Source organism: Chondrus crispus, genomic scaffold, assembly GCF_000350225.1.
Source record: "Chondrus crispus Stackhouse genomic scaffold, scaffold_223, whole genome shotgun sequence".
NCBI classification, from domain to species: Eukaryota; Rhodophyta; class Florideophyceae; order Gigartinales; family Gigartinaceae; genus Chondrus; species Chondrus crispus.
Genome location: NW_005179099.1, coordinates 49994 through 73864, shown reverse-complemented (window position 1 = coordinate 73864; position 23871 = coordinate 49994). Strand labels below are relative to the sequence as shown.

Genomic DNA, 23871 nt, shown 5'->3' with positions numbered 1-23871 from the left:
ATACCGGTCGACATGCCAACAAGGGTAGTCCCGCGCTCGACGTTGACAGCAGTTCCGCCTCATGCAGTGCCAAGGTCGGGCAGAGTTATTTCGGTGCTGTTGACAGCACCCCATCTATTCGACACCTACTGTAGCGTTCCTTGTGTCCTGGAAGTGGCGAGTGCGTTTAGAACTGATGCACATGCACAAGTGTCTCGACGACAAGCGATTTGCCTCATATTTTAGACCAGATTCCCTTTTGTGCAAAAATATTATATATATATATCAATTTGGACACCATTTCTTTAACGTATCTGCGCTCGGCCGTAACATCTTGCAAAAAAATTGGGATAGCAGTTGTGAAGACACACAGAGACTGAGAATCCAATGCAGTTCAATGTCTAGTTAAAACTTTAAACAGGCGCTTTCGTTTCGAAGATATAAACACGTAACGCTTTGAGGTCCGTCAAAAAGGCTTCGTTTTTAGGCTTTCTAATAATGGCTAGAAAGGACGTGCACATCTCACCAAACCCCAGCCTTCCACAACGCACAACTCAACCGCAGTGAGGACGGCATCTTTTTCCTTCTTGCTGAACAAGCTCAAATCGAGAAAAACAAAGTTGGAAGGTGGCCTCATACGAGGTCAAATGGCCTCATGTGAGGCCACATGTCCAATAGAGACGAGCCTCGCGTTCATGAGCAGTCACCAACACGCTCAAATCCAAACCCGTGTGTCTAGTCATTTCGTCGCCGGTTTGGCGTCCCGTCTCAGCGTCTCACACTCGCAAAGTAGTGTCACTTGACCGCAACACAACGCACTTGCCGTCTCTGCTCATACATACAGCGCTTATATAATTCGAAAGGCCTTCGAAGGAAGGAACCTGGGCATTCTTCGTGATGCACCAAAATAATCAACTCACCGTTGCGGAGTCGAAGAACAGCACGACTGCCGTCCTGAGAGAGAGAGAGCGAGAGAGAGAGAAACGGGCTGTAGATGTCACCGGCTGTTGGCATCAACAGCCGGTGACGTCACCGATGCCGTGTCGCCATCGGTACAGTCAGCATCGGCACTGTCAGCATCCGGACTGTCAGCATCGGGTAGAACGGTCAACACTAGCACTGTCAGCACCAGCACTGTCAGCGTGAGAGGGGGCTCGGCGAAAACAGAAGCGGGCTGAGAAAGACTCTTGTGACCACCCTCCTCTCCCGGTGGTCTTCAAGGTGTTTACTTTCTATCTATGTCTCTCCTGGCTGGAGGCGCCGTCGCTACTGTAATGCGGCGTGTCAGCGGCGTGTCGGATGCTCTACTACTCCGCGACCACTCGTGCGTTGTGTAGGAGCTGCTTGCGGCGTGTCAGTCCCCCCAACGCGCGGAGTGGGTGCAAGAGGACAGAGGCGCATTTTCGTGTGCAGCGAGGTGAACAATGCCTCACTTAGTGGTTTAGTGAGTGAGTCGGCTAGCATCTCTGTGCTGGGGACGTGCTTGAGGGTTATAGTGGCTTCTGTAACGTGATCCTGAAGGTAAGGGAAGCGAATATTGATGTGCTTCCGTTTGCGTGTTGGAGCCACATTGGTGGCGACTTGGACCGCAGAATTGTTGTCGACATTCACGAGCGGCGGCCCCTGGTAGTTTATGGGTAGCTCTTGCAGCATGTCTTTCAACCAGATTGTGTCCTGGCATGCCTGGGCTGCGGACACGTACTCAGCTTCGCAAGTTGATAAGGCGACTGTGTCTTGCCGCTTTGAGCGCCAGTGCACTGGTGATCCTCCAACAAGATGGACATGCCCGGAGACTGATTTGCGAGTGACGCCGCAGCGCGCGTAGTCTGCGTCAGCGAAGCTGGTGAGATGTATTGGTTTGTCGAACTGGCATAATATTCCGTGTGTGGGTGTGTGAAGCAGGTACCGAATGGTCCGCTTTAGATGTTGCCAGTGTCTCTCTGTTGGCTTGGAAAGGGCCCTGGCTAGGGCAGCGGTAATGTATGCTATGTCAAATCTCGTGCAGTCTGCCAGATATCGGAGATCTCCAACCACTTCCCTATACAGTTTCGAGCTTGTGATTTCTGGTTCGTCGTCTGCAGGCGGATCAAGATTAATTCCTGATATGTACGGGTATTTCTTGGTGTTTGCGTTACTCATTTTCAAACGTTCAGCGATTTTGGTGATGTAGGCAGGTTGTGAGACATGTATTCCCTTATCTGTAAAGGAGAAATGCCAATTCAAGTAGGATTTTGGCCGTCCGAGTCGCTTGACGTTGTATTTCTTGGAGAGGGTGTTGTGGAAGTCGTCAATGAGGTTATGCCTTGTTGCTGCCACTAAAAAGTCGTCCATGGACACTACTACTAAGATGTAGTCTGCGCCTTTGGTACGGATGAACAGGGAGACATCTGACTGGAGTTGGCGATAACCATTATCCTTGAGATACCGGTGTAAGGCTGTAGAGAATATGTAACCTTCAGGGGGCGTGCCATATATATTGCCTTGCAGTTGCCCAACTGGGTGCGGGTGGCTGAGAGAGCCGTCAAATTTGCGTGGTTGCCAGACGTAAACTGGCTTGTCGTGATTATATGATTCGTGAAGGTATGCGCATTTGATATCGAAGTGCTCGACATGCAGCCTGTGGGCAGCGGTGATGGCTATGATCAGGCGGACCGTGGCTTTGTCTGCCATGAAGCTTGCTGTTTTATTTGGATCGAAGTGTACGTTTGGCAGCATTCGGTCCCCCCTGATTGAGCAACGGGCTTTCCGTGTAGCTCCGTTTGACGAGGTTTTGTATCGGTATGTCCAGGTAGTGGGGATTATCAAGTGTCGTGGTGGTAGTTCTGATTGTGGCGCCCATCTTATGGCCTTTTTCGCGTCAAGCTGCTCTAGTTCGCTGTCGTGGGCTACTTGCCATAAGTTGGCGTCTGGGTATTTCCTTGCTTGGGCGGTAGAGCGGGGTGGCAGTGTGTTGGTTGTGATTGTCTCAGGTACATTGCGTTGGGAAGAGGGCTTTTTGCGGGTTGACCGTTTTTGTTCGGAGAGCTGGTGAACCGTTGGCGTTGCTGTGTGGAAGGCTATGGTGGAGTGTCGGCACGGATCCAATCTGTGGGCATACGGCGAGAAGTTGACAGTGCGGGCGGTTTGGTATTTGTGATTTGGGAGATTGTATATGCGAATGTGATTTTCGTCGATTCCGTGCATGTAACGAACAGGTTCAGCCCTAGTTTGCAGCTTCTTTTTGATCGGGATGAGTGAGGGTATGGAGCCAAGTTGTCCGAAGGCTAGTATTTGACTAATGACCGGGGGGCGCCGGTGCCACAGTGTATGGGGAAGGTTGCCGACGCCGGTGTGGTAGGTCAGGTTATATTTGAAGGCTGCGTCGCGTAGCGCGTCTGCCCAGAAGCTGTCGTCTAGGCGGCTATGCTGAAGTGCTGCACGGGCGTGACGCATTAGTGTTTGATTAATCCTTTCTGCAATGGAATTCTCTTGGGGTGTGTAGGCGGTGGATGGGGTGAGGTCGATACCTCGTTGGAGATGATAGTTTTGCGCTTGTTTGGATATGTATTCTGCGGCGTTGTCGCATCTGAACAGGCTTGGGTATCGGCCTGTGATATTTTTGATGCGTTCGATGTGGTGCATTACCTGGGTTAGGACTTCTTTGCGCGAAGTGAGCAGGGCAAGGAAGAGGTACCGCGTTGCTGTGTCGATGAAGGTGATTGCGTAGCGGTGGTGGTGGATGCGTGACGGTGGTGAGACTGGTCCGAGCACATCGGAAGATACACGTTCTCCTGTCCTGGCTATATGATTCGCTAGGCGGTGTGGGGCGGGTTTGAGCTTAGCTGTGTGGCAGGCGCTGCAGGTGATTTTTGGTGGTTTCTGGCTAATGCTTTCTGGTAGTATAGGGAGTAGCTGTTTTCTCGCCATCAGTACCATTGTTTTGGGTTGTATATGCCCAAGTTTGATGTGCCAGTCGTGAAGCGTTTTGGTCGCGGCTGTTGTGGTGTCAGGGGGTGTGTCTGGTGGGACTTGTCGGAGTGATGTGCAAGGGGGCTTCAGGGTTCTTATTCGAGCGTTGAGGTGGCGGGGTGCGGCGAGTGTTGCTGGATGCTCCGGTGCCGAGTTGCATGGTGGTTTTGGGGTTTTGTTTGATCGGGTGTGCGGAACTGGTATGGTTCGTGCCGCAAATGCATGCATATGGGCCTGGATGCGTGGGCGTGGGGGGGCTTGGACAGATGTTGTGGTGATTGCTCTGTTTAATTCATAATTGCCGTGGCGGTACCGAGCTGTTGCGGTGATCTGGTTGCTGTTTTCTTTGGTGTGCACGAAGGCGGTTGAAGGGAAAAAGGTTACTTTTCCATATTTTGAGGCCAGATCGTGCACGGAAACGAGATTGAACCGTATGCTTGGAGCATGTACCGCGTTGGGGATACGTAGAATGCGTTTAGTGCTCATCTGTAGGGCGATCTGTCCTTTGTGCGTGATTTTGTGGGGGCGTCCGTCAGCGGTGCTCGTTTGGAGAGGTGTGGTGATGGGAGTCATGGTGCTGTGCGGTGCGTTGGTGTACGATGGGTTGGCTGCGGAGTCGACAATGTATGACTTACCGTTGTGCATGGCCGAATCGTTGGCTGTGTCCATGGCTTGTTCCAGAGTGGAAAGGCGCAGGGCCAGTTCCTGCATCAGAGGGTTGGTTTCGGCTTCTTCTTGGACTTGGCGCGCGCGGTAGTGGGTTTGTCGCCGTTGGGGTCCGCTTCTTTGACGATACTTCACGCGGCACGCATGCGTGTCGTGGGTGGTGGATGCGTGGTACGTACACCATTTACCATTCCAGCCGTGCGGTTTGGGGCAATTCTTGTCGCTTGGCGGGGTTTGGCGTTGCTGTACGCGCCTGTCATTACCATAGCTGGGTCTGCTCCAGGGGCGGGCCATGGATTGAACGGGCGGTAATGTGGGTCCGTCGTCTTGTAGTAGAAGTGCTTGTCGGATGTAATTTGAGAATGCTTGTATGCTGGACGGTGGGTTGCCGGTTAGTATGATGGCGAGGTTTGTGAAGTCGGGGTGCTTTCGAAGGCCTTGTATCATGAACTTGACAGTTGCGCGTTCGTCGCTGATTTGTCGGTAAGAGGCGTTTATCATTTTGGTCCGCACAGCCTCGTGCTGAGTGACAAACTCATCGAGGTTGGATCCCGGCAGAAACAGAATTGACCGGGCTTCCGCTTCTAGAACATCATGGTTTTGCATATTGTTTGTTGATACGTGAGATTCGATAGTGGCGCATATGCCATGGGGTGTGGTTTCGAGAAATTTGTGCGGTAGTTTCGTAACAATTTCATCTGGGAGGCTTTGGATGATCAGGGCTTTGAGCTTGTTTACTTTCTTGTTGTAAGTTGAGGCAGTGGCAGGGTCGACCGGTGTGAGTAGTACCGGGGAGGCAAGGATTAGGTCGGCGTCGTGCAGAGAGGCGTTGATCTTTAGCGAGGACTTCCAAAAATGGAAGTTGTGGTACGAGAGCTTGGGTAGTTTGGGTCTGTCGGAGTTGGACATCTTGGCTTGAAAGTTTGTGTCGTTGGTGGTGGAGTGATTTTGTTCTTGAAGTTCGCAGTTGCGTAATAGGTCGTTGATATGTTCTTGGATGTCTTGCTGCTCTTGGCGGCGGCGGAAGCGCTCAAGGCGCGTAGTTGGTTGGTTGGATGCGATAGTGCGTGTTTTGCGCAGGTTGTTACTGCGATAGAGGGACCATAACCTGAGAAAGACTCTTGTGACCACCCTCCTCTCCCGGTGGTCTTCAAGGTGTTTACTCTCTATCTGTGTCTCTCCTGGCTGGAGGCGCCGTCGCTACTGTAATGCGGCGTGTCACGGGCGACCATCTGCTTGCCAAACTTGTTTCCTGCACTCCTGATCCAGGAGCATCGCTGTGTTGCATCATGCAAGACGAGCCGTAGCAGAAGGAGGAGGGCATGATGCCCTGATGCCCTCCTCCTTCTGCTACGGCTCGTCCTAGCCTGTCGTATCTCGATTTCTGCAGGTTCAACACCTTCTTTCACTTCGGTTTCTACTGTCAGACCGCACAGGACAGACTGTCCTGAGTGCACGAATATAAGTAGGCGCACAGAGCGACGACGAGGAAATAAAGGACATCGGTCTCGTGTTCACACAGGTTATGGGCAACACTCGCTAACCACTCCCCAACACGACGTCACACACCCGATCCCTCCGCCATCGGAGGCCCCTCCCTACTCCCTCAGATCTCACCGCACTACTGACATACTTCCCACCTCCCCGGCTCCAGCCAGCCCTCAGCAACATGGATAAACGCTCAGACGTTCCCAAACTCGACACAGCCAACTACGGCCCATGGCTCGTAGCCATTCGCGCCGCAGCTCACACCATCGACTGCATCAACCACATCACCGGCAACCCCGAAGTACCCCAAGATCCAGACCAACAGGCAGAATTTCAGCGCAACAAACACTATCTCATCGGCAAAATCATATCATCTATCCCACCCGAAATTGCCAACTTAATCATCACACCGACCAGCGATCCTACACCTTACACACTCATAACAGCAATTACTGCACACCTTGACACCACGAACACTTCCGATCACAAGTACCTGAAGCAACTCGCGGAACAAACCGTATTTCTACCCGACATGACACTCTCTCAATACATCACAGCCCATGAAACAATCAAAACCAAAATGATAGCGGCACGCTACCCCTCTATATCAGACCCAAGGACAACTGTAGAATTTCTCATTGACGGACTACGCTTCAACCCAGTCACATCTACAGTAGGTGTCCAACTCATCTCACTAGATCCCCACGATATCAAGGATTTCGTACACAAATTCAACCGCATAACTTCCTACACATCCTTCCAAAAACCCACCAGTACGACACAAGGATATTCGCCTATCATAACTACAAACGCGAACCAAGACACATGGCGAACAGCCCCCTCCTTTCGTCGAGTGCCACGTCGTATCTCGAACCCATGCAAATTCCATCAAAACAGAGGCATACCTCACCCGATCCACAGGGACTACGAATGTCGACACCCTCAACACCCTCGTCACCAACGGAAAACAACCACGAAACAATACACGCAATCTCGTACATTAGCTCCAGACGTCCCGCACATTAACGAGGAAGTGCATGAACACCCAATCATGTCAGCTGACGACCATCAACCCCCGCCATGTACGTATACACTCGACTCCGGAGCTCATCCGTCACATGTCTCCCACACCAAACATATCCTCCACCCGAACTCCTATCGCGCCAAAACGTACACGGCAACTAACGACAGCACCCACTGCACACACCGTGGTCAGACATCAATCAAGACGAATATGAACAACACAATACGCATACCAGCCCTTGTTACGCCGAAGATCAAGTCTAATCTACTATCCGTCCATGACATCACGATCCACCATGGAAACGTGCTCTTCACACCAACCAAAGCAATCATGTACGCTCGAAACAAAGGCACAACCAGGATTCTCGGAACCGCTCCATGGAATCACAAACATCAAGCATACACCTGGAGCTCCAAACAGAACCACGCTCATAGCGCTCGCACACGACCCTCAAACAACAAACATACCAAGACAGCGCATCCCAAATCCAATGAGCAACCTTCACCTACTCTCTCACCCTCTCTCTCAAAACCCAATCTACTACTCTCGCAACGTCCAAATACCACCACCGCAAAGCACCACAACACTCAACCCATCTACAAGCTTCGCAACACCCAACCCACACCCACTCCCCCATCCCTGGACATTATTGCACTCCACGACTGGCATTTAAAACTCAACCACGCACCACCCCGCGTCATCCAATCCATTGCCCGTCAACAACTCGTGCATGGAATACCACGCCGCCTCGCCTCAATCTCAGCCACCATATCTTGCTCAGCATGTGCCCACGCCAAACAAAGACCTTACCCGCACAAACCAAAGCAGCACTCCTACAAACCGTCAGAATACATCAGCTCTGACACATGTGGTCCCATCAATCCTCCATCACTGCAAGGGCACCTGCACTTCCTCTCGTACATTGATGCCGCCTCCCGATACCTCATCCTATTCTTTCTCAAAGATCGACGCGAAGTCGAGATAATTATGCCTCAATTCTTCAAGCAACTTCGCCAAAACGGCCGCCTTCCACGCATATACCGCACCGACAACGCAAAAGAATTCAAATCGAAAGCCGCTCTCCACACGTACGCTGACCTAGGCATACAATACCTCAACAACACGCCCCATCAGCCCCAAGAAAATTCCTTGGCCGAGCGCATTAACCAAACGATAATGAATGCAGCTCGAGCCAACCTCAAACACGCCAACCTAACCATGACATATCGATACAAGCGATCCTCACAAGGGCAAATAACTGAACGGAAGGCCTGCTGTGCAGCACGAGGAGACCAAATGATAGCAGGACATCACTATGACCCAGATAACGTCACAACATATATGGCAGAGAAACACACCGTCAGACTCCTGCTATCCATAGCCGCCGCACGCAATTGGACCACAGAACATATGGACATTTCATCCGCATACTTATACGAGAACTACTGTCACAAAAAACCAGTCTTCATAAGGCAACATCCCAGGTTCGACGGCTCCATGAAACATCCCTGCAAAGGTGGAAAACTAATCAAAAACATATATGGAACACCTCCAGCCGCGCGCATCTACTACGATGGATTGGTCGCCCACCTCCTCAAGCATCAATACCAACCTACGCAAGCAGACCCGTGCCTATTCCACAAACACAACCGGCAAGGCTCTATCATCATTGCAGTAAGCATGGACGATTTCCTATCAATAGCATCAAATCCTAACCTCCACGATCAACTACACATCGACCTCAGTCGAAAATACAAGGTGAAACGACTTGGATTCCCCACCAACTACCTAAAATGGACAATCACCAAACAAGAAAACCAGTCCATCCACATATCTCAACCCATCGTAATCGCCACTATTCTAGAAAAGGCACGCATGACCACATGCAATCCAAAACCCACCCCCCTCCCATACAAAACAAACTTAGACGAAGCATCCAAATCCGAAACTCTCACATCACCGCAAGCAACGATGTTCCGGCAAATCATAGGCGATCTGCGCTACGTCGCAGACAGTACAAGACCGGACATCCACCTCGCCGTCAACAAACTAGCCACAGTCATGCACAACCCCACCATCACTCATAATCAACTCTTAAAATGGCTCCTTCGATACTTGAAAGGAACTCAACGACACGGCATCGAATTCACACGCAACAGCCCCCCCAGTCAACATTCACTCAAGAGTTACACGGATTCCGACTTCGCCAACGACCCCGACCGAAAATCGAGGACAGGGATAATCCATACCATGTACGACTGCCCCATCAGCTGGACCTCATCTAGGCAAACCACAGTAGCCAGCTCCACTTGCGAAGCTGAATATTTAGCGGCATCCACTGCTACACAGCAAACACACTGGATTCGACGAGTACTTGACGACATAGGCCTTCCAGAACCCCATCCAACACCACTATTCATCGATAACCAAGCCACGATACAAGTCGCCAAAAACTCAGCGCCCACCAAACGCAGAAAGTTCATTGACATCAAGCATCACATCATCCACGACCACATCTCTCGGGGCACCATAGCAGCGACACACATCCCAACCAGCAACAACTTAGCCGACTACTTCACAAAACCCCTCGGACGCCTTCGCACAAGTGAGCTCCTCAAGAAGCTGCACGTCAACTCCCCTAATCTCAATCCCCATCGGCGAACCCCGCGACTGTCAGACCGCACAACTACATTCGCCGATGGAAATCTCGATAGTCAGACCGCACAGGACAGACTGTCCTGAGTGCACGAATATAAGTAGGCGCACAGAGCGACGACGAGGAAATAAAGGACATCGGTCTCGTGTTCACACATCTACTTTCTACTACTGCCTTCAAATCCTCTTTTTCGCTCAAAAATGTCAAATTAAAGAATGAAATATTTTCACAAAGCTGGAGTAGTTTCGAGTTTCGACCACCTCCCGTACCATGAAATTATTTTCTTCCCTCTTCCGAGTTGCACTTTATACTACGCATCCTTGGGTAACCACTTTAAACAGCTTCCAAGGATCGTTCACATACGCGAACGTACTTGGTGCACAAAAACCAACAGGCAAGGCTTAATTGTTTCAACAAAATTCTTGTTATTGCAACTATGGATGGCTAGACAGCTAGAGTTAAAAACTAAATGGACAGTTATTGCTTCTCCACGGATACTGCTATGCTCCTACTACAAGGGCTTTCTTTGCGAGCCTGAACGCCTCAGCATACGCAGCCTTATCCTCTTCCGCCGTTGTGTCCACAAACCTCTCGAGGTACTCATCCCTCTTAGCCGGGGTGAACGAAGGCCTTCCCATCATTTCAATCGTGTACATCTTTGCCGCCTTCCTTTCGATGCTTGACTCGCTTTCAGACATCACCTTCACCGCATCCTTTCGTCCCTCAACCGTCGTTCCCCTATCGTACAGCTTGACGTACATGTCCGAATCATTCCGGCTCACCTTTTCAATCGCCCTCAGATACGCCCCGATCTCATAAATCTCATCAAAGTACTTTTCAAAGCTCCTCACTTCCTCGTCATACGCCGCTTCCTCGGGCTTCTGACTTTCGTAGATAGCGGACAGTGTCGTCGTCGGCGATGACACGCCGGCCGCCTTGAGATGCGCGAGCGCCATCCTTCGCGTAGCGTATGACGCAGCCGTGCTGGCTGCGGACGCCCTGTTGTTGATGTCCACCGCGAACGCACCGACGGTCGACCCTTTCCCGTCCCCCTCTTGTACCTGGAAGCCGGCCCCGCCGAGCCCGTTGTCTTCGACGGGGAGAGGCTTCCCTGACGGAGAGATAAACTGCCGGAACTTGCCAACTGCCCCGTACCCTGGTGCACTAAGGTGAATCGGGCGGACTTGCCCCGCAAGAGATTTCACGGCGGGATTGGTGTTGCGGTCGAAAACGGGGGAAACAACCAGAGCGTCGTACTTTTCCCCGCCGACGGAAAGATACCGCCCGCTTGCGTCCACCGAAATGTCCGAGTAGGAAGCCGGAACAAACTTGGCAATCCCGGCTTGGAAAAGAAGGTGGAACATGCTGTGAATCTCCACCGGAGATGCCGTCACAAAGCTCATGATCTTCTTGAAGTTGCCCACGGGCACCTTGTTCGACTTTTTCAGGGCAACCCGCGGATGCGTGATGCCGTATTGCTGCGCCCTGTGGATGAGCATTGCCTGCCGTCCTTTGAATGTGATCGGGGCAAGCTCTTCCATTTCACTAGTTGCTTGGCCGAGATCGCTTTCAGGCCCGAAACCAAGAATGAGACTCAGCGCCGCTTGGCGCCACGCCCCGGATTCAGTCTTCATGGATTCCTTGAGCAGGCGCTCCTTCACGGCTAGTCTGTCTTGCAGCTCAGCCAAGCCAGCCTTGCGGCGGTGATCCAGAAACCAGGATGTTTCCTCGAACTTGGACCGAAGGAGCTCCTCTGTAGATTGGGACTTATTCATTTCGCTCGGGGTCCGGTTCAAGGCACGGGCAACCGTGGCCTTCAATATGTCATACCAGAGCTGGTAAACCTCTTCGCCACTCTCATGGAGGAAAAGAGAGTGAAGATGCTTTGTGTTACCCAAAAGGGGCGTCTCTTGCGTCCATTCTGGCTCGAAGGAGTGCCTCGGAGGACAGGCCTTTCCTGGGGTGCGGCTGACTAATGTGATGGCGCCCTGATACAACTCCTTTGCATGACTTGTGACGCGATATCCAAGAAGCGATTTGTTATCTACCTCGAAAAGATTCATGATCCCGTCGAGCACGCTTAGCTGGTCGAGTGAGGAAAGACTCAATCCTCCACACAAAATTTTCGTTCCTGGGACAACCATGTCTTGAGAATCAAGCAATTTGCGAGATGCAAAATAGAGTTTGATATCTGCGATGTTCATAGACTGACAGAAGGTGAGGTCGCGCGCATCGAGGTCCTCGACTGGATGCTTGAGGGTTGTTCCAGTATTCATGCGGATTTGGTCAGCGGTAAACCAACGCCAACGGCTTTCTTCCAGATCAAGAAGCCTCGCAGAAGGCTTGGTTTGCTCGGAGACTGCAATTTCTTCGAGTAGGTTGGAATGCATAACGTTTAGCTTATAGAAGGGAAGTCGCTCATTTGCAATGCGGCGGACAAGATTGAAATGGTCAAATTCCTCCTCCCCCATGGTTTTGCGCATGAGGTAGGCACGAGAGTGGTCAAGTTGCCCGGAACGGGTTCCAGACATAGGCCCGACGGAGCGCCTGAACATGACGGAACCGGGAAGGTTGAGATGTTTGAGCTCCTCGTAGTACGCTTCCGGGTTCTGTCCGAATCGATGTTCGTAGCGCTGTTTGTAGCTCAACAGACTTTTGATATCATCAATTTCTCCGTCCGACATGCCAGTGATAGGCAAAGAAAACTCAATGTCATCTTCAATACCTGTGTTGGCCATTCCCGTTTGATCGGCAGAGAAGGAGGCTCCAGCTGCGACGCGAGCCTGCTTTTCAACGACAGTGGTATCAATGCGATAGCGAGCGCCGAGTTTCATGAGTTCCTGGAAATGGTTGTTGTAGAGAAGCATGAATGAGATTTCGGCCTCAATTTGAATGGTGCTGCGAGGTCCTGCGCCGACGAGAAGCAGATGATGGGATGGGGCAGAAGCATTCTCGCGGTTATTCAGGGTGATGCGAGACATTTTTGGTGGTTGAAAGGCGTGAAGAGTTAGGATGAGGAGTTAGGATGAGGAGTTAAGAGTTGAATTGATTGGGGTGAGGGAAGATGGATCGGAGGGATGCTGGGGATGGCTTAAGTAGAGAGAGACGAGTGGTTGGTTTGCAAAGGAGTGGAGATGTAAAAAAAAGGGAGGACGTTTACACTTTCACGGAATGTTGATGATGTCCAAGATGAGAAAAAATAGAGAGACAGTTAGAAGAGGAGACGAGGCCTTGTCGAAGCTTGTGGCAACCGCAAGAATGTAAAGACGAGCAGAGATGATCGTCAATACCTGGAGCTTTGTGCATTCGACAGAATTCGCAAGCGTGTGGGCGAAACTCCTTTTCTACGACCGGAGCAATAGTGACAATTCGCAAGCGTGTGGGCGAAACTCCTTTTCTACGACCGGAGCAATAGTGACACCTTCTCCCAGACTGAGGTACGCGAAAAATTCTGAATGAGATGCGGCTGTGGGAATGACGTATGGCGGCGGAGAATTCTCAGAAAGTGATCGGCGTGGTTGAGAAATGTCGCATCTTACACGTGTACATAGCACTCTCACCGTACTTAACACCGTCGTCGCTCATGTCCCCAGTAAAGACGACCTCAGGTGTTGAGTCTCTCCCACAAGAAACAACCAGTGAGAATGAATTGTCGAGGACCTGCCGGGAAACAGCGCCCCGCTTTATGGCAGCAACTGATGTCCGGCAAATTGTGGTTTAAAGTAACTTTGCGCTTGGCGTTTTCTACATTAATTAATTGTGCACTCCATCCAGAGATCCCCCCTTTCTTAGAGAAAAGCGCTTAAACCCCATGCGGTGAGACTAAGGTGCGCTTTTGCTGATCGCTCGATCTTTAGGAACGTCTCCCCAGGGAAATTTCTTCGGTTTTGCAGTATCAAGGAAACCAAGCTACTAAAAACGAATAAAAGCGCTCTTTTCCTCGTGAATGTAGTAGTACCTTAGGCAGCGGACAGAGTCAATACGGAATGTCTTTTCTCTCTCTTTTTTCTTCAACGATGCTTCGGTTCCTCGTTTCCGCTCCATACTGCATCTCATAGAAGATTCTGTGAGAAACCCCAAGGCACAGCATGCCTCTAAACTATTCCCAAGCGTAAACAGCGCTGTATATATTCTCGTCTCCGTCGAAACGGAAGCGCAAACCATTTTAAAATGGTGGGATCAGGACACTGTTTCATGTCGTAATGGCTTCTGTTCCTCCTTGCCACGACTCATTGCTACTTCGCATTGGGAGCTGTATGTGCTACAGTACTCTCGCGAACTCTAAGACGTGCGGATTCTGCGTCAGGGGTTAGGATCGGAGGTGTGACTCCTCTTCCGATGGGCGGGATGGTATTTCTCCGCAGTCGGCACTGTCTTTCCGAGTGCCGTGCAATCCAGTGGGATAGTGAACTGTTTTACTTTCCCATTTCCGTAGTCATGCATTTCCCGCTGTTTTTATCCTCAAGATTTCATCATGCGGGCATGAGGGGCAAAGGAAGGCTAAACGAACTCAGGATTAGCAAAACACCTGGACCTAAAAATTGCTGCTCGTGCGGCATATGGTCCCTTCATTTTTGGCGTTGTTGTAAAGAGTATCTTCACCTGGTGCTGAATTGCTGAACGTGTGAGTAATAGACTTTCGAAGACAATGCTTTATTCTCTAACAGACACATTCCTGGAAGACACGAATAACAGCACTGGAAGGATTTCTTGCTTTTGGTTTACACGGAGTAGATTCTCTGTCCGTTGGCAACAGCTGGAGTCGGAGGTAAGCATCCAATAAGAACGATGAGGACATGGCCAGCAGCGGAGACGCCACCGGGCGACGGTATCATCCGAGAATACGAAGACAGGATATCTGGTAAACCAAATAAAAGAGAGGCCATCTCTATGACACGACATTCATAGAATGAATTTTCTTTCATAAGCGGGATGGAACAGCCGTGGACGGGTGAATGGAGGGCCGAAAGTGTCTTGCGTGGTGGGTGGGAGGGAGTGAGATCAAAAACTGGGCCGGAATCCGAAGAAAAAGCTCGCATGCATCGCGCCTTCAGCGATTCATTTCTCTACAAGCAGCGTCACCCTAAACAATCGTATATGTGCTTGACGTCTACAACAAGAATATGTCGAATAGTGACGAAGACATCGCTTTTGATAGTGTCTCCAAAATGGCGGGATCCCACAGCAATCCTCATCATGGCAACTCAAACCAAAAATTATATTTTGCAAATTCTCAAAAATATTCCCAGAAATAACTACTTTACACCGAGGTATCACACGTGGGGACAGCAAAGCACCACCAACGTGGACACTTGATGAAGGAGAGGAGAGGGGGCACAGAAAGAAATGCGCATAGAGCAATGCACATGGAAGAATTTGTGACACTTCGTATTGTTTCCCCACTCCTACATGTGTAGCTAGGGCTTTCCATCTTTCTGTAGGGTGCCCTTGAAGTACTTGTAGGTTCCCTTGAAGTGCTCTTGAAAGGGGGGCATTCGAGGAGGCACGCCGTACCAGAAGGCTGTACAGTACCCAAGGGTACAGTAGTAGGTGTTTACACATCACAGTTGTGCTCGCTGCAAGTCTGTTTCCCGTTCGTTGTTGACTAAGACAAACACAGGTATCGATATACAGTACCCCAAAATTTAAGGGCCGCTAATCTGTACAGTGCTACGAAGGGTACAACTACATGATGTTATCAAAGAATTTACACACTACTGTATGTACAATGTAGCTCTAGACATGGAGTAGTGAATTACGCTTGAAAAAAATGAGTTGCTCATGTTATCCACTTTCGTTTTCTTTGCCAAACCTCGTTGATTCTGTCAGACATAGAAGCGCCTGCTGATTAACTGATTGCATTGGTTCCTATTAGCACAGATCTGTAATCTGACGTTGTTCTAACTGCTTGACAAAAGCATCACCAATTTTCCGACTCGCACCATATGCCACTGTAACCTGTGCTTCCCAATCCGTAGGGTGATCAAACATGAACACACGCACCTCCTGGACGGCCCTGCATATGCTGAAATCGAGTTACCATATTCTCACCCCACGCCAATCTTGCCATGATTCGGGGTAACGATTCTTGAACTACGGAGAATAACCTACTGGCTGTGCCAACAGATCTTATAAGACGTCATGAGCCAGGGCCGCATGGTGACAATCCGATGAACCGCATTCGATAAGCCGCTTCATACTCTTCGTTTTGCAAGACGTGCCAACCCAAAATCTCGTCTCTCTCGTCGCATGTAAGTGAAAACATATTATAAAGGTCTGCCGTGCACATACTGAAGTAGGTTTTAAATGATATGAAGACCTAAAGGTGACACATGTTGTCCCGCTTTGGCAGCTGCAATCGGCATCCGTTTTCTGAATTTCATGTTAGTGAGATCGTTTCTACCTTTTGAATCATTGCGCAGGGTCCTTCGTTGTGTTGACATCGAGAGGGTATGCGTCAGTATACAACATTTTAGGGAAATAGCAATATGTAGAATGCCAATTCTCCTCAAAAAAGGATCCACATGACGTAACGGTGAAAATCGTGTAAATAGAAAGACATATAGGCGCTGATAGATTCTGAGTCTGATACCAACGAGGTGAAATCAGATTCGAGAGTTAACGAATTGTATAAACAACGGGCAGTGCTGCACGGCCACTCCGCCATCGTTTTGGCGACGAAACAGTGGCATGCAGCAGAAATGGACCTGAAGCTGATGCGATTGGTTCTACTTTAGGGAGATCTCACGTCCAGAGTCCTTTTGGTTTGTCTTTTTCGAATTTAATCCACAGTATGATGGAGCTTAAAAACGTGTAAGGCATGGAATCTTAAAACAAGTTGACACAGACTCATCTTCATAGGCGAGACCGTTGACTACGTGCCTACAAGATATATACCGAGACAGGCAAAAATGTGCATATTCTCTGCCATGTTATCTGTTGTTTTAGTCATTTTATATGCTGTCCTCTTTTGCATATTTCAAATATCCTTTCAATTACAGTACAAGACTTGGAGAGGCCAGAGATCCCACGTATATTAGTAATTGGCGCAAGAAGCTATGATACCTTTTAATTAAATAATTGAGTGTCCTGTCGCTTTAAAACAATGAAGACATTCTGAAAAGAATCAAGTCGACGCACGGTGGGTTTTCTTCCTCTTCAGAAACGAAAAGGAACGCTAAAAGCTGAAACAAATCCTGATAAAAATAAAAACCCTTCACTGACTCAAGCATGATTTTGTCTAGATGCAAGGATGTCATCTGAACTGCAGTGACACAGTCATTTCTACTACTATGAGCTCAGGGGGGCTGAATAATTTTGATGGTATTATGTCGGTACGACTATGTTGGAGCTCTTTTTGGTCCGTGCGTCTGCCCCAGCCTATGCACGAGCAACCACATACCGTGCAAATAGTGGACAAATCAAATTTGCCCAGGGTGAAGGGCATGAAGAGGAAAGGACATTTTCTCCATTATTGCCGATTTGAGTATATCTAGCTAGAGCTGCAGAAGAGTGACACGGGCCGCCAAAGGCAAACTAATGTGGGGAAGCCATAACAGAAAATTTGTGTTTTCATGCCACAATGGACGGAGCTGAAATTAGCAGAAAAGATGTAGAAAGATCCGACGGTACAGCCAAATACTGATTTGCACGTTCTTCGTTCTCAAAAATGCCCACAACGCGATATCTCATTAAAGCAGCCTTTTGTTCATTCAGACCTACCTGAGCGGGATGAATGGTGAAAGTGCAAAGCAGACCAGCAAATGGCCATACTGCACTTGGCATTTTTTGAAGGTCTTCTTTCTGCTTCATGCCTAGTGTCTATAGGACCGTTAGTCCTCCCATGAGGACAAAACTTATTTTATTTATTCTACAGAACGCACCTCACGATTGCACTTCTGTTTTTTGAAACTAGAAGGCTTTCACCACAGATAAAGTAGTTGCTCGTCGATTCTAGCGAAAACGAACTCGCTGATGCGCATAAAGGTGTTCAAAAGAAGAAGTAGGGTTACAGTAAGCATTTTTCTTTATTCTAATTTTATATCAGTGGCATAAACACACTGCGTAGAGTGCTTTCTATTCAGTTCTACCTTCAGAAAAATGGAAGACGAGTCAACCCTCCAAAGAAAGATATAAATCGTGGACATCGAAGTTGAAAAGAAATAAAATTTGCATATGCTATGTTATGATAACGCTGGGTCGAACAGACACTAGGATGGATGGCAGCAATTGCAGATGATGAGTCTGCCAACTTTTTTCGAGTTGTCTTTCCTTCCACGTTTTTAAGCTTCGTCATACTCTGGATTAAATGCGAAGAAGGCAAACCAAAAGGACTCTGGACATGAGCTCTCCCTAACTTAGAACTAATCGCATCATATTGAGGTCCATTTCGGTTGCATGCCACTGTTTCGTCAACATATCGAAACGTTAGTGGAGTGGCCGTGCAGTACTGCCAGCTTTCTTTTCGTGGTATTGCCATGGCTGCGATAGGATGAGGCCCCGCCAGAGACTCCTTTAGAGGCGATCTGATGGAAGACATAATATTTCCTTCGAGATATACGTCGGATCTTTATGAAATGTAGTTGATTTTGGCGTTTCTAGAGCGTACGTAACACTAATCTAAGGAGAGGAGAAAACACAAGGGGGCACGGGGGGCTGGGTGGAATGAGGGGTGATAGAGATGAGGATCTTTCCAGCCTGTTGAGACATGGAAGTATGTGAAAGAAACACAGACGCGGCGTATCATGTAACGCAGCTTGTCCAGGCTCCTTTCGTAGATACCGTGCCATACTAGAAATAGCAAATAGGTTCATAGATGATGGGAAGGTGAAGACAAAGACCAGGGAATCAGCGCTGGGAGCATTGCTGTCCGAGACAGACTTGTTGAGAAATGGAGCAACCTACAGTATATTATGATGCCATTTGCAGGGGTAACAGCAATGAAGCTCACGTTGTTCAGGCCTGCGACGCGGCAAGTGTAGAACTACACGTCCTGGAACTCATGAAACATATATGTCGCAAATAAGGATAGCTTATTGCTCTCAAAGCAGTGGAGAAGTGGGCTTGTCTCGACCTGTCAAATTTTCTTCGCCAACGACGATGACGTAACGGCTAAACGTCCACATCGCTGCTCGCAGGCAAACAGCGAGGGTATGTACAGTACTACTGTAGCGTATCCGGGAATAGGAAGCCTCTGGTGACGACGTACGCCAGCGGTGGCTAACTACAGTATAATGCGGAACATGTGAGGCGAAAAAGAAAAGAGACGGCGGAGTTTGTTCGGAGCGAGGAGAAATAGGGAGCCGGATTTTGAATCGTTTTTGCTCTACATGAAATCAAGAAATGTCATCAATGCAAAATACCTGGTGCCCCGTCCGTTCTTGTCGCACGGGCTCTACCCTTCGAAGGGTACCTCATCTACAAATCCATAAATGTGCTCCTCACCCTCTCCGTAGCACCGGTGACGTAGCCTCAAAACCCTAGTCCACAGCCTCGTAGAGAGACACGCCGGTGCTCGTCCGCAAAGACCAATCCCCAACCGTCTGCCATCTACGAAACTTTACAGGCGGCCTCGAATTGTGATCTGACGTCTCGTGTCCCTCCCGCGGACCCCTGATGACGATACAGCCAGGTCTCACACCGTGAAAAGGCCCAACAGGTTTCAGTGCCGCGCCGACTGACTTCATGGCGACATGCGGCGTAACCTTTGTCTTTCTCAGCTATAGCCTCTCTTCTTACATCAACAGGCTTGCATCGACAGAAGATAATTGCGAAACAATACAGGAATATTTCTCATTTCTACCCTTCGCTTTCCATTGGACTCACCGTATGGCTCTCATCCAATCCAACGCTAAAATTGTCGTCGACTTGGCATTTACGGCCTCGCTTGTTGACACTGATTCGATCGGGCTTGCAGGCGGAAAAATACACTTACCTGGAAGATAGTTTCAAAGATCTCGAGATAAATTGTATTCTCTCTGAAGGAAACTTGTATACGTCACAACATCTAGTTGGGGACCGAAGTGATGCGCATTGACACTTCTTCTGTTTCTATCCTTTGCTTCATCACTTGCAACGCAACACATTGACGTACCACTATGCCATGCATCTGGCCCCTTGGATGTATTTCTCTTGTTCCTGCACATCATGCATATGTTCTGATGCATCGTTCCGTCCCCCCCAAACAGTACATAAGCTGACTTCCCACTGCGGCACAGCAACTTTCATCATCCAGCAACTCTCACCTCTTCACCAACCAACAAGTCTCATTTCCAAACTTTCTCGCCATTGCTTGTAGCGTCTCTTTCCAACAATGATGTCTATCAAGGTTGCCGTTCTTCTGGCGACTGCGTTCGCCCTTATTCTCAACCTCGTTTCAGGACAAGGCCTGCGCCCTGGCAGTCGAGGCCGAGATGTTGAGTTACAATTGCAAGTTGTCAACCCTGGTAGTGCCGAGGAAGATGAAATGACCTCAAGACGCTGCAGCTCTGAATTCCGCACCGCCGACGGTTCCTGCACTAACACAGTTTTCAGGACGTGGGGCGCAGCAGGTCGTGCTCAGACATCTCTCCAGCGCTTCCTAAACTCCGCTAATCCCAATGGGTTGGACCTGCCATCCGCCCGTGACGTTTCGAACATGCTCTGCCAGCAGTCTGATGACAAGTTCAACGACCGTGGACTCAATGAAATGGCCACCTTCTTCGGTCAATTTCTAGACCATACTTTCATGCTCACCCCGCCAGGCAGTGAATCCATGCCGATTCCGATCCCCCGCGAGGACCCGATCTTCGCCAATTTTTCTGGTGGTCAACTTCAATTCTCCCGGTCTGTCCGCGGCATCGTGGATACGCAGGGTCTTCTCCAAGGTACTGGTGGCGGGTCAGCTGCAGGAGGCTCCCGTCCGCCTCCGGGCGTTGATATCGAGAGACCTATCAATGCGCACTCGAGTGTTCTTGACCTTGCCGCTGTGTATGGTTCCAACCAGATTCGTCAGGATGTTCTTCGCGAGCCCGGAAGCTGCAAGCTAAGGACTGGTCCAGGTGACATTCTCCCCGTCAACTTCATGGACTTGTCTAATGTGCCCCTCCCCAGCGACCAATTTTTCGTTGCTGGTGATGTCCGCCCCGCTGAGAATCCTGTTCTCACGGCCCTGCACGTTGTTTTCCTTCGCGAGCACAACGATTTATGCGACGAACTTGAGGCGGCATTCCCGGATATGGGTCAGGACGAGCTATTCCAAAACGCCCGTAAGATTAATGGGGCGCAGTTCCAAAAGATTGTGCTTGAGGAGTACTATCCCGCGATAGTCGGCAAGGACCTTCCCCGCTTCCGACGTGTGAGTATTACGACGCGACCTGATGTTCTGGACGTGTTCAGCACGGCGGCGTTCCGCGTGGGCCATACCATGGTTGGAAACGTGATAGCGCGGAGGGGACCTGGTAACTCGGTGCTTCCATCGATCCCTATGACAGACACGTTCTTCCGCGTGGCCTCCAGATTTGAGGGAGCCGAAGAGTTCATTCGAGGGGCGACGCAGATTAAGGCACAGGAAATTGACCTGATGGTTAACAACAACCTGCGCAACTTCCTTTTCACAAACGTGCCTGCGATCAACTTTGGATTTGACCTGATCGCGTTCAACCTTCAGCGGTCACGCGACCACGCCCTTCCAAGTTTCACTGAGATCCAAGAGCTGATGGGGATGCGCAAGGCGACGAGCTTTGCGGACATCTCGAGCGTAGCGAACGTGCAGAGCGGTCTGCAGAACGTGTACGGGACGGTAGACCGCGTGGAGGCGTGGATCGGCCTAGTGGCCGAGGACCACGAGTCCGGAAGCTCGATGGGGCCGACGATGAACGCTATCTGGGAGAGGCAGTTCAGCGTGCTCAGGGATGGTGACCGGTTCTTCTTCCGCAACCGGAACGTGTTCTCGAGCCAGATGCGCAGCGCGATCCCGCGGGTGAACGCGCTGTTCACTGAGTCGGAGATCTTCCGCTCGCTGATCCTGAGAAACACGAACATTGCCTCGTCCGAGTTGCCGAACAGAATCTTCTTCTAAAAGACGGCGTAGATGTATTGTTAAGATATTAATATATCGTCATAAGTACACTTTACTTGGGTTATGGGCTGGGCTGGCTGGAAGTAAAGATAGACAACGATGTCGGGTGGCAAGGCTGCCTTCCTTTTTTATTCACCATCGCAGTGTTCGAAGTCTATACGCATGTGTTGAACTGGTGAGGGAAAAAGGGACGGCAAAAACAGAACGGGGACCAAGATGGTGCACCCCTCTCACTGCGGTGAGAGTTGTAGGTTTTATAGAGATGTATAGAACCTGTATTTGAAAGTTGACGCTTGACAACGCCCTACTTGTTTTTTCATGGCGGATACTTTGAATGCCACGCAATACTATGAGGAAAAATTGCACACGGATGGAACAGTGCTCGCCGTGCATCCCCGAGCATGCGTAACCACTTCAGTATGAAGCCACGCAACACGGTGGAGACCCGAGATTCGTGAACACCTCCCCATTCCCTGTGAAAGACATTCTTTGCGATGCACGCATCGCGAGTCCTAGACGTTTCCGCGGAAAGAAAACGGAAACAAAGAGAAAGGTTTCTAATGCAATTCCTGAAAAATATTGAATACATTACAGTATTGGGGTGTGACTGTACAGGTTTATACTATAAACCTTTCGGGCGGGTTGGCGCCAAGACTTCGGTTCAACTTATGACCTGAACAGTATCCAAGGGTACACCTCTGCGAACAGCCGTGCGGACAGCACCACCCCGTTCCCCTCACAAAGAGAAGTGAGAAAAAAAAAAGAAACAGAAAAGAAAAATATATTACAGAAAAAAAAAAGTTCAGCACCACCCCGTTCCCCTCATAAGGAGAAGTGAACACGTGTACTTTACAGAAAAAAGTGGACACGTGTACTTTACAGAAAAAGTGAACACGTGTAACGAGCCGTCCCCTTTTTTCTTGCTTACACCTAGACTAACGTCTAGGAATAAAATGATTTTCAGGAATTTGTTAAACGAAAGAGGCTACCCTTCATGCTGGGATAATTTGGCAGGCAAGTTATGATTTGGCACTAGGCCCTGCAATCAAATTAAAAACCACAATTTTTTCTGCCCCGTATACAAATGGCCACTCATCCTCCGTGCAATTCTAGATATGGGTAATGGGGTAATGGGGTGATTTGGACAACAAAACAAGCTCGACAGTTTTATTTACTCGGTGTCAGCAGCGCCAGATTGCCTAGATCTCCTGAATTTACCCCAAGGGGAGATCCCCTTCAATGGAGAGCGGGTCCTTTTCTCCGAGTTATCCACCAAAGCCGAAGCTGAAGCCTTCTGAGGGGTGCTTGGGCCAATATTGACGGCCTTGCGTCCCTTCGCTGCGGTTTTTTGTCTCGTGCAGCTCGTATTCGGCCCTGTGCCGCCTGTCTTTTCGCCAGCGCAGCGGCTTGCGATGCACGCTTCCTTTCCTGCACGGCTTGCTTTCTTTTCTCCGCTTCAAGCTTTTTAACCGCAGCTGTGCGACACTTTTCTGCCGCATTCTTCAGCTTCTCAAGACGCTTCGCGCCCCGCGGCGAGCAATTCTGCTTTCTGTATCTTCTTCCGTTTCTTGTCCTCCTGGTTAGCTTTCTCCTTGTCGAGTCGATCCCTCTGCTTGGTTATTGCTTCGTGTACTGTTATGTATTCTGCAGGTGCACCGCAGAGAAGGAGAACATTCGTAGCGGATACATGTGTGCCCACACTACTGGCTGTGCTGCTGCCCCGTAAACTGAGTAGTATGGAATTAGTACTTGTCGCCCTCTGCAGTAAAATTGCAACGAGCTGCAGGGCTCGTGACGGATCAGCGACGGATTCTAGAATTTGTTTCGCAACTCGCCTGGTCTCTTTCTCGGTAAGCGTGGTGCTGTCCTCTCTCTCAATGAGGTCAATAACCGGAACATGCTGAAAACGCCTCGCGAACCGCCTCCGGAACGGAAAAGGACCGGTCTTACTAAAGCTTATCGCACACTTTTCCATCGTGACTGCCTCAAATGCCCGCACACCACAAATCAATTTGACCCCAATTGACTTCGTGTCAGTAACTTTGTGCTTCA

General features: G+C 49.7%; 2 protein-coding genes; one reads left to right on the top strand and one right to left on the bottom strand.

Annotated features, from left to right (window-relative positions):
* The first annotated feature begins 20000 nt into the window (after nt 1-20000).
* On the top strand, nt 20001-21953 carry CHC_T00010209001 (Animal heme peroxidase homologue). XM_005715568.1 is given in 3 exon segments: nt 20001-20073; nt 20074-21819; nt 21820-21953. The coding sequence occupies 1 exon segment, from the start codon at nt 20074-20076 to the stop codon at nt 21817-21819; it is 1746 nt and encodes a 581-aa protein (XP_005715625.1). The 5' UTR covers nt 20001-20073; the 3' UTR covers nt 21820-21953.
* Nucleotides 21881-21958, bottom strand: CHC_T00004259001 (hypothetical protein). Its single transcript, XM_005715567.1, has one exon. It carries the CDS (start codon nt 21956-21958, stop codon nt 21881-21883), a length of 78 nt encoding a protein of 25 aa, XP_005715624.1.
* Between the last annotated feature and the right edge of the window lie 1913 nt (nt 21959-23871).